The 18022-nt window shown below is 33.2% G+C and overlaps 1 protein-coding gene, 1 long non-coding RNA gene and 1 pseudogene across 5 annotated transcripts; 2 read left to right on the forward strand and 1 right to left on the reverse strand.

Moving 5' to 3' along the window:
• Positions 1–5525: 5525 nt before the first annotated feature.
• Positions 5526–6212, reverse strand: LOC105628012 (TATA-box-binding protein 1 pseudogene; annotated as a pseudogene).
• Positions 6213–6719: 507 nt separating this feature from the next.
• Positions 6720–13033, forward strand: LOC149498866 (uncharacterized). 4 transcript variants are annotated; one of them, XM_089725380.1, is made up of 15 exons: positions 6721–6928; positions 7238–7428; positions 7603–7693; positions 7790–8061; positions 8573–8660; positions 8810–9165; positions 9467–9867; positions 9966–10226; positions 10357–10444; positions 10566–10625; positions 11956–11988; positions 12086–12163; positions 12249–12292; positions 12564–12604; positions 12713–13033. In XM_089725380.1, the coding sequence occupies exons 1-15, from the start codon at positions 6823–6825 to the stop codon at positions 12772–12774; spliced, it is 2172 nt and encodes a 723-aa protein (XP_089581506.1). In that variant the 5' UTR covers positions 6721–6822; the 3' UTR covers positions 12775–13033. The 4 variants fall into 4 exon arrangements, with proteins under 4 accessions (XP_089581501.1, XP_089581504.1, XP_089581506.1 ...); XM_089725384.1 differs by having other exon boundaries at positions 9969–10226; XM_089725375.1 differs by lacking the exon at positions 12564–12604 and having other exon boundaries at positions 6720–6928.
• A 2167-nt stretch (positions 13034–15200) lies between these two features.
• Positions 15201–16710, forward strand: LOC110008821 (uncharacterized). Its single transcript, XR_002283614.3, has 2 exons — positions 15201–15773; positions 16458–16710. It is a non-coding gene; the product is annotated as an uncharacterized LOC110008821 (long non-coding RNA).
• Positions 16711–18022: the final 1312 nt, after the last annotated feature.

Consider the following 18022-nt stretch of genomic DNA (forward strand, 5'->3'; position numbering starts at 1 on the left):
TCACATTTATTAGACACTTAATTTGTAAAGTTAGTTTATTCAACACTTTAATTTATAAAATTACATTAATCAAATATTTATTAAATAGTTAAAAAAATGTGAAATTATTATTGCAAAAATTATATTGAACGCACGTTAAATTAATATTTTAGTATAAAAGTTAAAAATTATAAAAATTATTAATATGAACAGACGTGCAATGTTATTAAAATTTGTAATTTTAGGAATACAGTAGATATCCTTTAAAATTAAAAAGGTATCACGTGGTTAAAGTAATGAGGTTGAGGGCTGAATTTATGTTCTTAATTGCATGTTTAGCCATATGTACATATATGTGCAATTATGCATTATGTATGGATGGCCAGATGATGAGATAAGCATATGCAAACTCTGCTTATTGTCTTCTCTTGTCATATATATTCTCAACTTCTAATGTTCTCTGCAAGCTTTGGCTAGACATGAGCTTTTTATTATATTTTGTTGTGTCGAAGGTTGTGTCTGCTGTCTTTTACATTGCTTGGATTGAATAAATGTCAGGCATTCATATCCTTAACCTATGCTAAATTGTCAGCACGGTATGGTAATGGAAATTGTTAATAGTTGAATTAAGAAAAAGGAACAAAATAACAAAGACATTATTATATAGTTGACGTTTGTTAACCATCAGCTCTGATACCATTTGTTGGGCCTCAGGTACCACTTGCCTTAGCTTGATACTTTTTGTTTGGCCCTTTCAATCAATTAAGAGAAAATTAATGCACCAAAAAAGTAAACTTGTGACACACAGAAATTTACGTGGTTCACCCTCAACTGTTTAGGGCTACGTCTACGGGACAAACTCCGAATAATTCTTCCACTATTAAAAAATAGTAGGTACACAGAGAGTAATACAAAAATAGTGGCACACAAAGTGTTTCCCAAAAAACCCTAAAATAATTTCCTCACTATTTTTCTCTCCCCTAATTTTAGGAAACCCTTCTTAAAACTAGATAACTCTCTCTCTACATTTGTTTTTCTTTTCTTTCTGCTGTGTTTTGCTTGAGGCTTCGCTACCTTTATTTATAGGAGAAGAGGATGCGTTAATTAATGCGTCCACCGACTGACGCGCAATTAACGCATCCATCTTCAATTGTTGGCGCAACCTTCTTTGAAGATTATCAAAAACGTGTTTTGCTTTTTTTTTTTTCCTTTTCAAAAGTGTGTGGGTCCCACTTGAGTGGGCACCACCACAACAAATCTCCCCCTGCACACTCAAGTGGGGACGTTAGCCATCATCATCTTGCAACTAACCGACAGTATTCGAACTTCTCCTTTTGCCTCAGTTGTTGACAGAGCAACACACTTCTGTAATCTTGACTGCCACGACAAGCTCCCCCTGCAAATATGATTGGATATCCTGAAAATCCATTTCACTGCAGTCCAATGTTCCTTTCCAGGATTTGAAAGAAACCGACTCACTACTCCAACTGAGTGAGCAATATCTGGCCGTGAACAAACCATGGCATACATTAAGCTTCCAATTGCTGAAGCATAGGGAATCTTTTCCATTTCTTCCTTCTCTCCATCCGTAGAAGGGCACTGTTTAGAACTCAATTTAAAGTGATTACTAAGAGGACAACTAATCGCTTTAGCGTTTTTCATTCTAAACCTTTGAAATAATTTCTCAATGTACTTCTCCTGTGACAACCATAATTTCTTGACTCTTCGATCCCTTGTAATCTTCATGCCAAGAATCTGCTTTGCTAGTCTCAAGTCTTTCATAGCAAAAGACTTACTTAGCTGTATCTTCAAGCTAGTAATTCTGACCAACAGTCACCATATTAACCACATAGAGCAAAAATAATATAGTCATCATCAGAGAATTTCTTGATAAAAACACAGTGATCTGAAGTAGTCTTTCTGTAGCCATGCTCCCCCATAACAGACTCAAACTTCTTGTACCACTGTCTCGGTGCCTGCTTCAAGCCATACAGGCTCTTCTTCAGTTTGCAAACACAATCCTCTTTTTCTACGAAACCCTCTGGTTGCTCCATGTATATTTTTTTCTTCCAAATCTCCATGTAGGAAGACAGTCTTTCCATCCATTTGCTCGATTTTCAGTTCAAAACTAGAGGTCATTTCAAGCACTGTTCGAATGGATGTCATTTTCACAACTGGTGAAAAGATCAAAATCAATACCCTTTCTCTGATTGAATCTTTTCACAATCAGTCTAGCTTTAAATCGTGGTTGGGAGCTGTGTTCTTCCTACTTGATCCTGAACATCCACTTGTTCTTCAAAACTTTCTTGCCTTTGGGCAACTTCACCAGCTCAAATGTTTCATCCTCATGCAAGGACTTCATTTCATCTTGCATGGCTTCAATCCAGTTCCTCTTGTGTTCATTTTCCATAGCTTCTTCAAAGTTTTCATGTTCTCCCCCGTTAGTCGTTAGTACATACTCATTGACTGGATATCTAGTAGATGGTTGTCAGACTCTACTAGATCTTCTTAATGTTTGAGAACTTTTCGGTGCTGGTGGTTGAACATGAACACCATCAAAATCATCTTCTGGTTCATTCTGATAAGGAACTTCTGGATTATCTAACTGTGGCACTTGTTCTTATGGAACATTTTCTTCATCTCCAATTTGTCTGCGTTCTATTGGAGGGACTCTCTGTATGTCTGTTGAGTCTTCATCAGATCTATTGGCACTCTGCTTCAATATCTTCAATAATCTAATCTTCAACAAATACAGCATCACGATTTCTTATAATCATCTTCTGGATTGGGTCATAAAACCTATAACCACATTGGTCTTAGCCATAGCTAATGAATACATACCGTCTAGTCTTGACATCAAGCTTAGACCGTTCATCCTTCGATATATGCACGAAGGCTTTGCAACCAAACACTCACAAACGATCATAGGAAACATCCTTTCCTAACCATACTCTCTCTGGAGTATCATACTATAGAGGGAAACATAGTGAACGGCGAACTGCTGTGAGAAACGCTTCACCCCAAATCTTTTAGACAACTTTGCATGTGAGAGTAAACATCTGACTCTCTCCATCAAAGTTTTGTTCATCCTCTCAGCCAAACTGTTCAGTTGCGGCATCTTGGGAGGTGTCGTTTGATGTTGAATGCCATGCTCTTTGCAGAAAGCATTAAATCGCCCAGTGTTTTCTCCACCATTATCTGTTCTGATACACTTCAGCTTCTTGCATGTCTGTCTCTCAACCAGGTTTAGAAGACTTCAATGTGTATACCCAGGTCTTCCTAGAATGGTCATCGATAAATATCACAAAATATCGATTTCTACCAAATGACATTGTCAATGGTCCACACAAATCTGAATGAATCAGATTTAGTACATTCTTCATTCTAGAAGGAGGGGTAATCTTGAAAGCTACTCTATTTAGCTTTCCCGCCATACAATCAGGACACTTGTCTTGGTGAACTTCATCTAATCCAGGTAGTACGTTCTTTCTTGCCAGATTTTTCTTACTCATGTGGCGTAGTCGTTTATGCCACAATTCAACTGTACTGTCATTCTCCGCTACACTTAAAGTGTCTTGGGAGAATTTCGCATGCATCACTTACAGCTTTTGGTCTTTAGCTACCACAAATGAACCTTTTGTGAGCTTCCATTGACAATTTCTGAAGGTGTTACAGAAACCTTCATCATCAAATCTGCCAACCGAGATTTGGACGTATGCTCGAAAGCCCATTCCTCATCAGCCTTGTCTTCCGGTAACACAGGCAAATGTATTTTGATTACCATAAGGAGATCGCTTATTTCTCCATATATGGTAATTTCCACCATTTAGACTGATCATTTTGCTTGTCCATTTTGACTTGCGCTGAAAATCATCACCAGCATAAACCGTATACGTGAACAGTAGTATACGTGAATAGTGACCATGAATAGTAACTGTGTGCATGAATAGTAACTGTGTGCGTGAATAGTGCTGGGCTTACGGACTCAGCATCAGTAACGCCAATAGTACTGTTCAGCATCAACGTTACTATTTTTACTATTCATCACTAAGTCGATTCTGCAACGTCTTTCCGAGCAGACAGTACCAATGGACTCATCGTAATTTTCTCTTCATCGTGGTATATTTATTTTCAAAATATATCCACGGATCTGGTACCACTATCTGACCGGATGGACCTACCGAAACCTTCGGCTCTGATACCAGTTGTTGGGCATCAGCTCTGATACCACTTGTTGGGCCTCAGGTACCACTTGCCTCAGCGCTGATACCACTTGTTTGGCCCTTTCAATCAATTAAGAGAAAATTAACGCACCGAAAAAGTAAACTTGTGACACACAGAAATTTACGTAGTTCACTCTCAACTGTTTAGGGCTATGTCCACGGGACAAACTCTGAATAATTCTTCCACTATTAAAAAATAGTAGGTACAAAGAGAGTAATACAAAAATAGTGGCACACATAGTGTTTCCCAAAAACACCCCAAAATAATTTCCTCACTATTTTTCTCTCCCCTAATTTTAGAAAACCCTTCCTAAAACCAGATATCTCTCTCTACATTTTTTTTTTCTTTTCTTTCAGCTGTGTTTTGCTTGAGGCTTCGCTACCTCTATTGATAGGAGAAGAGGATGCGTTAATTAATGTGTCCACCAACTGACGGCAATTAACGCTTCCATCTTCAATTGTTGGCACAACATTCTTTAAAGATTGATTATCAAAAACGTGTTTTCCCTTTTTTTTCTTTTTCAAAAGTGTGTGGATCCCACTTGAGTGGGCACCACCACAACAGTTTTGTCCCCAAAGCTCGTTAACATATGTTAATTCACATAATAGAAAGGAATAAAAAAAATATTTGGCATATATTTAGCGGTATAAGAAAACCTATATTTGATATATGAGACTATGGCTACAAGGAGCAACTAGCCATGCTATATATGGATTAATAAATACTACCACCTCCACTCCATAATGTTTATCACGTTTGAGAAAATAATTTGTTCTAAAATATTTGTCACATTTGTGGTTTCAATGAGTAATAAATCTCTTTTTTCATGTTTATCCTTTAATATGACCAATAATTAGTATTTCAATGTAATGATTTTTTCAAAGAATTAGTATTAAATTAAGGATAATATAATCAATTTGTTTAATAATTTATTGAAACTTAAACAAATTTAATGGTTTTCTTAAAGAATGTAAAATTACAAATGTGACAAGTATTATGGAATAGAGGAGTACGTTGAAAATTTCATGAAGAATAAATTAATACGATGAAATAACTACTATAAAATGCTTAACAATGATAATCTAATTACACCTCAATTTACAATTCAATCTATAAAAATATATATATGATCAAACAACATATTGAAATTCAAACCTAATCCATTAATTAATTTAGTAATGTAAAATACATAAAAACATCCAACAACACCAATAATCAACAACTAATAAATGTTATAGTATTGTTAAAAAAAACAAAAGACAATTACAGTATCCTTTATTTATTTTGAAAAGAAAAAAAAAAGAAAATTACTGTGATGATAATTAATTTATTACTTCTTGAAGCCTGGAAGAGGATAAATGCTTCAAGAAAATTCCTTCGAAAGCACTTAAAAAGGAAAAATCCTTCGAGTGATGATTATTACCTCTTGAAGCCTGCAAGAACAGGATAAATGCTTTCAAAGGCAGTGAAAGTATCTCGGCTTTTCTTGGCTCCAGTGATTATTGTTTTTCTAGAAACAAAAATTAGCATTAGAATCTTCGGTTTCTTCATGCGATAAACAAGACCCGGAAAGATTTCCGGTTCATACGTAGAATACCCTTCATGTGGACTGCATGCAAACCTCTCTAGTTTTATAGGAAACTTAACATCACAAGAAGCCACTATATTCTCGATCTTAAAATCCCTAAATTTGGCCGGAAACCCTAATTTTTGTATGATTCTTGCAAACTTTCTCGCAGCCATCTTCGATTCTTCTTCAGTCTTGGCACCGGTACATACCAGCTTTCCAGATGCAAAAATGAGAGAAGTGCTTTTTGGTTTTTTAATTCTCATAATAACAGCAGAGAAACGATTGAGGTTGAATTTTGCATTTCTTGCTTTGAGAATATGCGTCGAAAGTTAAGTTTGCAGTCTAGGTTTACCGTTGATACGATGTTTTCAAGACGTGGAACTATAATCGCACAACACTTCTTGGAAAGATGTTCATCTTCCTCCATCGCCATAGCCATTCTTGCCTCAAAATCAATTATTAGGGTTTTTGAGGAAAGTACGTGGTATTATCTCAACAAAGCAATTTTTCAATTTAAAAATTATAAAAATAAAGATGAATAATTAAAAAATGGCCACGTGAATCTGAGCTTATATGTTGTAGGTCTAATTAACATTTAACTAAACAACAAATTAATGAATTCTGAACAAAAAACGATAATTGATAAGAAAAAATGAATTTGAGGTAATATTTAATAAAATTAAAAATATTCGCTAAATTTACCAAAAAAAGTATTGGCTTTCGAACGCATATTGAAAGCAGCGGCGGATTTTATGAATAAAATTTTCTAGGATAAATATATAATAAACTATAATAAAGAAAGTTTATTGGGAATGTTAAGAGGATGAATTGAAAAAATACATATATATTAGAAGAAAATTAAGAAAAAGGAAGGGTCAAACGCCACTGATTGAAAGAGTACAATTATTGAAGAAAAATAATGGACTACTTTTCTTGTCTTCTCCATATTTTAGCAGAAGCAATTACTATAAACAGAGATTCACAGCTATGTATTTCTGTTCAGTTTGCTTCAAATCTTTCTCTTCTTAATTTAATTCAATTTATCAGTCATGATGGAAACCGCTATCAGTACCATCTCCGTCGTCGTTTTAGAGGTTGAGTTGCATTGTGAAGGATGCTCTTCTAATATTATCGCTCACGCTCGCACCTTCAAAGGTATTTCATTTTCATGTATATATTTCATGCCTTTTCCCTATTTTTTGAATAATTACTATTATTATTATTATTATTATTGTTATTGTTATTGCCATCTCCAATTATCCCAGCCTGCAATTTATTGATTTTGAACTATTTAAATTGAATTATTATTATTAATTTTTTTTATTTTATGAATTATGAAAAAGTCATAATGTTCTCTGTTTTTAGAATTTATTTTTTCAAATATTTCCTCATTTTCTCTATTTTTTCGTCTCAACTACTCAGATTTATTTTATTTATTATCTTGATTTTTTTCCTTTAATTCAGGTGTAGAGAATGTGACAGCAGATATAAATTCAAACAAGTTGACTGTGGAAGGTAAATTGGACTCCTTGGAGATTCAAGAATATCTCCGCCTGAAGATCAAGAAGAATGTCAGCATTGTCTCTGCTCAGCCCCGGATTTGTGACACCGCCGCTGACGGCAACAGAGATGACAGGATATCGTTTGAGAAACAGGTTCTATTTTAGCTTAAGTACAGCTTCCTTTTACTTGCATAGCCATTTATTAATCCCTAAGAAATTAATGCCCAATTTAAAGTTTTCAAGCTAATTAAGATTGTATTCGTGTTTGTTTATTATTTGTTGTTTGCGATTAATTGAGTATTAATTTCAAATTTTAATGGGGTACAGTCCTTGGAGAGAACAATTGTTGTGGTCAAGCTGGGACACAACTGCCAGGGATGCAGCCCGAAGATTAGAAAGATCGTCGAAGACACAATTGGTAATTCATGACCTTGTTAGTTGTGTCTTATTGTATCCGTTTCATCGATGGAGGGTCAGGGAACTGTAAGTCTTGACAGAATTCAATTCATTTCAGGTGTGCAAGAGATGTCAGAGGATGAACAGAAGGAAACAGTGACAATCAAAGGGACCATGGACCCAATGGTGTTAATTGAGAATCTGAAGGAGAGACTGAATATACCTATTGAGATCTTGTCAATTGAAAAAGAGAAATACAGCAATGGAAGTGTCAAAGGCAGTGGGTTCGGCAGTGATGATGGAAAGAAGAAGAAAGGTAGTGGCGGGCAAGAGAATGGGATTAATGGTATTGAGATGGAAGAAAGCATAATGAAGTTGGGACCAGAAAAGGTATTCTCATTGCAGATTTTGAACTTTTTGGAGTCAATATTATTTCTCCTTTATATTTTGCTTCTCCCTCGTATAAATGTGTATTGCCTGTTCTTTGCCTTTCTTTAGAGCTTTCAAATGAGAGTATCATCAAATTTTATGTAATGTCTCAAAAGTCTGTCTCAAATTTTACTTAGCTGAACGCAACTAGTTTGGGATTAAAGCTTAATTGTTATTGTCTCAAAAATCTTTCAAGTAGGCTAAGTAAAACATATGCATGTATGTATGAATGAGATTCAATCTTTCATAAACTAACAATAGGATTTACTCAAATTGATATGTCAGTTAAAATTCCTTTTTAATTTCAACAATTAAGAGCCAAAACTCATGCAGGGTTGAGTTTTCTGTACCTTATCTATTTCCTCTGCAATCTAGGCTGCTTCATTCATTTGAAATGTGAAAGGCATATATTCATATTGTGATTAATATTTGCATTCTTATCTTTGAATTTCAATTTTTTTTGGTGACATAGGCTTCAGCAACAGCGACATTATTCAAGGTGCCACTCCATTGTGATGGATGCATCAGGAAGATCCGTAAAATTATCCGCAGAATCAGAGGTAACATTTTAATCTTTCAACACCTTCCGACCCTTACTGTATCTCCAGTATTATTGAACTTCCAATTTTGTTTCTCCACTAATTGACCTTTTGCATTAATACAGCAATAAGCATAACACTTTAATGGGCAATTATATGTCATATTACAGGAGTACAGCAGGTAATAGTTATTAAGGGGGATGAAACTATAGCAGTCAAAGCAACCATTGATGTGAAGGTACTAACAGTGACCATGAAGAAAAGATTAAAGAAACTTGTTGAGGAGAGGAAGATAAAGATACTAAAGGAAGGAGTAATAATAGCTGAAGGCCAGTCTTTAACGATAGATCATAAACAAGAAAGCAGCACACAGGCAACTCTTCAATTATCAGAACCAGAGATTATTCAAATATTTGCTGTTCAGGATTTGAATGAAGGCTGGAGCCAGGGTCAAAGTCCTGTTACATCCAGAAATGCTTGCACTAAAATTGATCCAGAAACTGGAGAGAGTTCACCTTCAAGTGTTGTAAGACCTTAATAAATACAACTATTCCTTCTAATTTGATTATTGATGATGCCAAAGTATCATAGAGAGAGTAAAGGAGGTATAGGTCTTGGTCTGTAAGACTAACACCTTTCACCTAGAGCACTTCTTTCTCAAAGAACAAACAGCAAACAGTATGGGCATCCAATGGCCTAAAACAGACAACATGACAACCCAGGGAGAGACTTAGTGCAATATTGAACTGGGCACCGTCAATCATGAACTGCAAGTTTTTTCATCATGATTGTTTTGAAATATCTTAGTTATAATGTCTTTTCTACAGGAAACAACAGAGTGGAGTCTTTTGATTGGGAGCCTGCTTCTAGAGGGTGTCTCAGCTCTTCTCGACCAGCTTGGTTATCTGTTAGTAGGCATGGTACTGTCATTTGTGGGTTTATTTATTTCTACACTTGAGCTAGTTAATATGGCTCGTAGAGAAGGACTTATCACATTGGAAAGGGGCCGGTCAACTTGTTCTTGTTTTTGTTGTCGCTCGACTGATACTTCCCCACCTAGCGAACTTTTTGTAATTGTTCATATTTTTGGATTAGCCTGTGCTGTCTGGCAGTGCATTTACTCAATAGTGCAGTATATATATACCCTTCACAATTTAGATAACCCTATCAAAATGTCCCTTCTACCTTTCATCTTCTTCTTGTGTGTGCTTATCTCCAAAAAAATCAGGTACATTTTCATGATCTAGTTAAATGAAACAGCAATCGGTAATAGGTACTTGATGGTGATTATTATTATTCAATTTATTTTTACATGTTCTAATTAAGAAGAAAGATGGAGGAGGTCAATTGTCAGGAGAACAGAGCAAGGGCTGAAATTCAGCACCAATCTGACCTTAGTCAATTTGGAGATGCAAGTTCATCATCGATGGAGCTTGGATCTGTGGATCATAGACAAGGGTTGACTAGGAAGATAGAGCAGAATGGTCAAATGTCAAAGAGAATGGAGACTAAAATTGAGGTCCAATCAAATCCTAGTGAACCTGTTAATCATGTGTTTCCCTTAGAGTTTGGATCTGATGATTTTGGGTATGGGAGCTTTGATAATACTCAAATTCATATTTTTTATTGATATTTCCGTCTAGTTCCTTGGCTTTTGTTTCTTTGCTAATGGAAAGTTTTGTTGCTACTATCATGCATTGTTCTTTGGTGGATTTAGCTGCTCACATTATAGAAGGAGATGCAAAATTAGAGCACCTTGTTGCAATGGCATTTTTGATTGTTGGCACTGCCATGATGAAGCCAAGGTACAGCAACTGTATCCTTTCTTCTGCAACCCAACCCGTGTTTATGGATTTTATTTTGGCTAATTATTTTTATTCTTGGTTAAATATTAGTTATTTTTTAATGTTGTATTTTTATTGGCAGAATGCAATGGAAACTAATCTTTGTAATAAACACTGTATTCCAAGCCATGAAGTCATAAAGGTTTGAGTTTTTTTCAAACTTCTGCTAAATCTAATAATTTTTACCCTTTTTTTAAGTAGTAGTAGTAATAATAGTAATTTGAATGAAAGGTCTATCCAATGGAATAGTTATGATGGAACTTCAAATAGTCTGATGAGATTGTGATGAATACTTGAATAGTTTGAATTGGAAACTTTGAGAAGCAGCTAATAAGCATTGATGTCCAAAGTGGATTGTGAAAAAAAGAGGAGTTAATGTGAAGGTCAACTCAAAAGAGTGGAGGTAAACTAGGAATGTGTCCTGTCCATTTCTACTTTAGCCCATGACTATTGATAAAAGTTATTCAATAGTTGCTGAGCCAAGAATTTTGAGTAGTGGATCACAAATATTTTTTATATTATTAAATAAATATTTAGTAATATTATAATATCTTAAAATAATAAGACATTATAATATTTTATACAAGGAAATTCAATGTGTATAGTTGTTGTCAAATATACCATTTTCATGCAAAACAGAAGTTTGCTTGGAAAAGAAATTTAGTGTTGGTGTGAGTAAGATAACTCAAAATAGCATACAAGAAATTCGAGTTAATAGTTGTAATATATATATATATATATATATATATTGTTAACGTAATTTTATATTTTGACTCTGTTGCATAAATATGTCATTATCAATATTATTAACTATACGATTTTTAATGTATAAGACATCAAATATTCATTTAAAGATTAGTTTCTCATTCAATTTCTTAGTTGGTTTCACTATGTAAAAAATTTAAAATCAATTATTAGAGATATCTTAGTAATTCTAGTGGAGCACTTGAGAACTTAATGAAGGTACCACTTAAAATATATACAATACAGGGTTGTTTTTTTGAGAATTATACTAGAGTGAACACTTAAAGTCACTCTGTATTTTAAATTTTTAAGGTAAAAGATTAGTAATTAATTAAAATTTAGATGCATTTTTAACAATTTCAGTGGGATCACTATTGAAACTTTCAAATGTGGTCATGTGACTCCACTTACTTCCACATGTCTCCTCCCCTGTTAGTCAGGCAACGATAGATTATAGATTGACAAAACCTCTCATCCAAACTAGGAAATGAAAAATGTTAGATACAATTTAATTATTTGCATGGATTGCATTTTGCAATGCAGAACATTATATAATTTGGCCTTCTGCCTAAGTTTTCTGATAAAATGCAGAACTTATCTGCGCTGCTGGTACTAAAACATGGTTGTCTGTACTTCTGTTTAATGGGACAGGGATGATTTGAAGGTTATTTTGTTCCTCGAACTGTCTTGTATCGGTTTCTAATTCTTTCCTGTTTCCTGTCTTTCAGGTTATCTGCTCCCTTTGTGACACAGAACAAGATGTAAGTGTATAAAATAAGATGGTGCAAGTCAAAGATATATGAGTGATCTGTTAAAATTCTCCTGGGTTCTTAATTTTCTTATGTTGTATTCAATCAGGTTCAGCAGAATTGCATTAGTTGTGGTGTTTGTATGGGAGAGTACTTTTGTGCAAAGTGCAAATTCTTCGACAATGATGTACTTTTCTTCCTTGCTTCTCAGTGTTTATCTATCTGACTTTAGACCATTTTTACTTATTACTCTACTGGATTGCTGTTTTCAGGTTTCAAAGAATCAATACCATTGTGATGAATGTGGAATTTGCAGGTAGAATGTTCATTTTCTTTACCATTGTCTCAGTTCATTCCTAGCGTAATCATGCATCTCTACGTCCCATAATCATCATAGTGATATCCTCTGTTCTTCATGAAAGAAAATTCCTAAACTACTCCTTGTCCATACTGGTTTCGCCAAATTTGTTGCTAAGTTGTGATGTCTAAATCACTGGATTAAGTAATCTTTTCATGGCCTAGTGATTGATTCCTTGAGAAGCTATTGCCATTTGAAATACCTTAACCCATTCATTTCCTTCTTACAGAAATGGAGGGAGGGAAAATTTCTTCCATTGTAAGAAATGTGGTATGTGGAAAGATAAGTCAATTACCTGGTGTTTATAAAAGATAAGCAAGACAGTTTCCTATTTATTTTAAGAATAATATTTGAAGAATTTTGCAATATCTCCTGCAGGATCTTGCCATCCAAAGTTAAACGACGATGCACACTATTGTACGGAAAAGGCAATGCACTGAGATTGACCTTAATTTTCTCAAGGTTGCTGACAGAATATGTTGGGATAGAATATTAATTCTAGTTGGTCTGCATCACCAACGCAGTGAGATTATAAATTTTAGTATAAACTTTACCACTTCAGTATATAAATAAATGAAGCAAAAAGGAGCAGAGATGTGTGTTTTATTTATTTATTTATTTTTCCATATCAATACATTGCCAAGTTGTCTCGATGTTTTCCCTAACCTTCATAATTTCATTTGTTTATTTCATTTCAAATTATGATAGAATCTTAGGGGTTTTGTTGACTGGGTGAAGCATTAAAAATTAGATTGGTGGATTGTGGGGCAATGTTTTGCTTGTCCACCAACTGAAAATTATATTCATTATTTTTGTTCAAGGGAGAAAGCTCAAGAAAGCTATGTATGAACCTGATTATCTACACTGCAAAATAGAGATAGAGATAGGCACTTTACCTAGGATTCCATTGGCATTCAAAAAGTCTTCTCTTCGATTTTTAAGTCAATGTAATGGCCTTTGTAACTTCATCAAGCCTTCAACATCATCATGCTGACTGGAGTGAAAACCTCAATCAATAGAAGAATGATCAGAAGGACAACATAAAAACAAGAGGTTGAGCAGAAGGAGAACAAAACACAAGAAAAAGATGAAGGTATTTGGAAAACTTCAGACCATAATGATTTGGTATTCTTTATTTCTTCACTTAGTTACTTGGTCAATTGGTATTTTTAAAATCATGGTTTTAAAATAGCCGAATGCATAATTTTCTCCTCAGCTATTCTTAAATTGCCATTTGTGACTCTCAATTTGCGGGACACTTATGCCCTTTAAGTTTTTTTTTTTTTTTGCAGTTTTTGTATCCCTGAGCAAATTGAAGATTTTGCGTGAAATACAAACGTGTTATAAGCAGTTGATTTGTCATCAATTTATTTGCCACGTTGGTTTCTACATGTATAAGAAATAATAGGAAGGGAAAAAAAAAAAAGAGAAGAACGAAAAATTAAATGAAAAAAAATCTTAACTCTTTGCCATAAACCGAAATCCCAAACTGAGAGGAAAATCAAAAAGTCTCAACACCTCCATCTTGTTGAAATCCCTTTCTCTTACAAAAGATTTGAACTCCATTATTTTTTTTCTGGAATTAAAAAAAAAAACATAAAGAACATAAAAATAAAACAAACTTAGATTTAAAAACACAAAAACACAAACAAATTTAAAACTTTAAATTAAAAAGAGTTTTCTTTGATGAAATCAATGCTAAATTTGAGATAAAACATCTCCTATAATATCAATAATACAATTCAGAGACTATCAATACCCAAAATCATATCAAGAAAAAAATAAAAATTAAAAACAAATCATACAAATCTGTGCTAGTAGTTTGGATTTCATTAATCATAAAATAATTTAAAAAGGTTGGTTTGATTTTGATTATAGAGAAGAACAAGGAGAAGATACAGAGAGAAACTGAGAAAGGGGATAATAGATGAAGTTAAAATGATTTGATAATGTAAATGACATCGTTTTTACTACGGTGGAAAAAATTTAAAAGGTTCACGCTGAGTTTATACGGCTCTTTTACAGCGTGTCAAGGAGTACAAAAGCTATAAAAAAAACAACTTAATGAATACAAGCGGTTTCGCAAAGTTGACAGACACAAATGCAATTTGAGAAAAGTTCAAGGGTTATGCAATCCGCCAAATTTTTAAAATTGTAATTGAAACAGGGAATGAGGGAATGTTGGTATTGGAAACAGAGTTGCTTATAGGGATATTTGAAAAATCGAAATTGAAGAACCTGGTTTTGGGTTTGGTGGCAGACATGTTGACAATGAAGAACAACTGTGTAGATCAGGTTTTCCAAAGAGGAACGTCAGCCAAGTTCTCAGCCTACTTCATAAGGTGATTGTTGTTCCGGTTCATTTCTTCTTTAATTCAACTCTGTTATCACTTTTCCGTTGAGTTATCACTTTTTATATTTTATGTTTGTGTTGCTAATGAAAATTTCCTATGGATGTCCTGCAATGATGATGTCTGAGAAACCGCCATTATTATACTGCTGCTCAACATGTGAAAGAATTCTTCTGGAAGCTGTAGGCTGTTCTTTTTATCTAAGCGGTGGTTTCCCTGCATTTGCTCAAGGTAATATTTGCTCATTTTTGTTTCTTTCTTTTCTTTTTCACCTTTTTATTGATCAGTTTGTTTGGCTAATTACAAAATTCAATAAGGAAAATGAATTTTAGCACACTAAACTGTCAAGATTTGGTTGTCTTTCTGGTTCTGTGACCATTACCAAATTACAAGCTATTTTGAACTCTTAATTATTTGATATGCTATGGTTTTATTTGGATCAAAATAATTTAAAGAATCATTAGATAAAACTGTAATTTTCTTTTTCTTACAGTCACTCTTCAATTAAATATTATCTAAAAAAAAAAAAAAAAACCTCTTCAATTAAATAATTCTAATGTAAAATCAATTAATGGTCTTGAAATTTTTTATTTTGATCTTATAACACCCTCAAGGAATGAGCATTCGGTTCAGCCAAATCGGCGAATTCGATTGGGTTAAAAAAAATTATAATTTTGGTTTTCGATTAACAAATCAGTTAACCATTAATCAAATCGAGTTAATCGAATTAACCCATGTCCAAAACCATGTCGTTTTGCGGAAACAAATAGTAAAACTTAAACACAAGTTGCTCTTTCATTTCACTCCCATTTCCCAAAACCAAAATCGAATCCTAAACTCTCCCTTAATATTCACCTTTAATATTGAAAATATAATGTGAGTAAAGTATTCTTAATCTCTCAGCTACCGCCCCCTCTCTTTGGACCAAGGCTGCTTGCCCTTCCAGCCGCTCTCTCAATCTGCAAGAGATCTTTTCTTATTTCCATTTTCTTTCTTGTGAGATCGAGCGTAGGGTAAGCTGTGATTTTATAGCTCCATCATCGATCACCTTCGCTCATCTCCGGCGAACGTAGTGCACCAACCACCAGGTAGGCTTCAAACCACTTCTTTTCCCTTCCCGATCATCTTTCCTCAATTAATTTTCGTACATATTTTCCGATCTGCAAATGCTTTTGCTGATTGTCTTGGCATTACCGTGATCTGATGATGCTGCTTCAGTATTGACGTTGCTGTGATCTGCAGTTCCGTTTTTATGAAAATAGTAACTTTGCATTCAACAAAAACAAGCAATCTCTTAGTAATTTGGTTTGTGATCTTCTAAAAACTATTAATTTTTCTCTCAAAAATTGAGGGTTGGGTATTGCATCTTTTTGTTCATGAATTTATTTAGTAAATTCAATAAATTAAATGAATTCAATAAATTCATCAGGTTTAAGTTTTTTAAGCAAATTGAGAGTCGAAATCTTTGTTTTTCAAGATGCTTATATATAAAAAAAAAAAAAAAAAATCATATCTGCGTGTCCTAATCCTAAATCAGTTTCTCTGTGTCTCATAGGTTTTGAACCTTTACTTATACGTCATTTTCATAACATGGATGCTTTATTCCAATTTTACTTCTATCTATAATACATTTAGTTTTGCCGCTCCTATGCGAGTAATTAGAGTTCTTGGTTGAATCCCAGTTTCTGTAATTAATAATCATGTGATTAATTGTTTAATCTATTTGAGCTGGTCACTTTTTATCCTATTTTAATTTAATTTGCTCTTTGTAGGAGCTTGAGAGGAAGGAAAAAAAAAAGAAGACTTGATATGTTGAAGGTTGAAGCTAAATTTGAGTTATTGTTGTTTGAGCTAAATATGTATTTGTTATTTGAGTTATTGTTGTTTGAGCTAAATATGCATTTGTTTTGACAATTTATTTTATTTTATTTTTTTTTTAAGTTGATTAGTTCTGTTTTCACCATCTGAATGTTCCTTAAGTTAAATTTGTATAGCGAAGAAGTTGGGTTGATTCGGTTAAAGTCAGTTAATATTTATAACGTTCGGTTAAAGTTGGTCTGTTAAATAATTTTTTCTTTTTAAAAATTTCTGCACAGTTAATAATCAAAATTAATTCGATTAAAATATTTGTTCGGTCGAGTTCGGTTAAGGCAAAAAAATAGTTCATTTAAAAAACTTTGGTAAAAAAATTATTCAAATCGGCTGAATTCGCAGAATGCTCGCCCCTAACACCCTCAACATTTCTTCTATCCATTGAATATTTTAAATTATAAAATTATACTTATTAAATATTTACCTTGTAAAATTATTTTATTAAACACTTTAACTTATAAAATTAGATTTATTAAATATTTATTAAATAGTTCAAAAAATGTGAAATTATTGTTGCAAAAATTATGTCGACAGCACATTAAAACAATATTTTGGTATAAAAGTTAAAAATTATAAAAATTATGAATATAAACAACCGTGTAATGTTATTAAAATTCGTAATTTTAGAAATACAATATATCTCTTTTAAAATTGAAAGTAATTTTAAGAATACAATTTATCACCTTTAATATTGAAAATATAATGTGAGTAAAGTAATAAGGTTGAGTGCTGAATTTATATTATTAATTGCATGTTTAGCCATATGTATATATATGTGCAATTATGCATTATATATGGATGGCCAGATGGCGAGATGAGCATATGCAAACTCTGTTCATTGTCTTCTCTTGTCATATATATTCTCAACTTCTAATGTTCTCTGCAGGGTTTGGCTAGACATGAGCTTTTTATTATATTTTGTTGTGTCGAAGGTTGTGTCTGCTGTCTTTTACATGGCTTGGATTGAATAAATGTCAGGCATTCATATCTTTAACCTATGCTAAATTGTCAGCAGGGTATGGTAATGGAAATTACTAATAGTTGAATTAAGAAAAAGGAACAAAATAACAAAGACATTATTATATAGTTGACGTTTGTTAACAATGTTGTCCCCCAAAGCTCATTAACATATATTAATTCACATTATAGAAAGGAATAGAAAATACTTAGCATATTTTTAGCAGTATAAGATAACCTATATTTGATATATGAGAATATCGATACAAGGAGCAACTAGCCATACTATTTATGGACTAATAAATGTTATTACCTCCCTTCTATAATATTTGTCACATTTCAGAAAATAATTTATTTCAAAATATTTGTCATATTTGTGGTTTTAAGGAGTAATAAATCCATTTTTTTCATGTTAATCCTTTGATATAACTAATAATTATTATTTCAATTTAATGATTTTCTTAGAGAATTAGTATTAAATTAAAGGTAATTTAGTCAATTTATTTAA

Source organism: Jatropha curcas, chromosome 1 (genome assembly GCF_041381405.1).
Source record: "Jatropha curcas cultivar XTBG-Jc1 chromosome 1, XTBG_Jcur_1.0, whole genome shotgun sequence".
Taxonomy (NCBI): Eukaryota; Viridiplantae; Streptophyta; class Magnoliopsida; order Malpighiales; family Euphorbiaceae; genus Jatropha; species Jatropha curcas.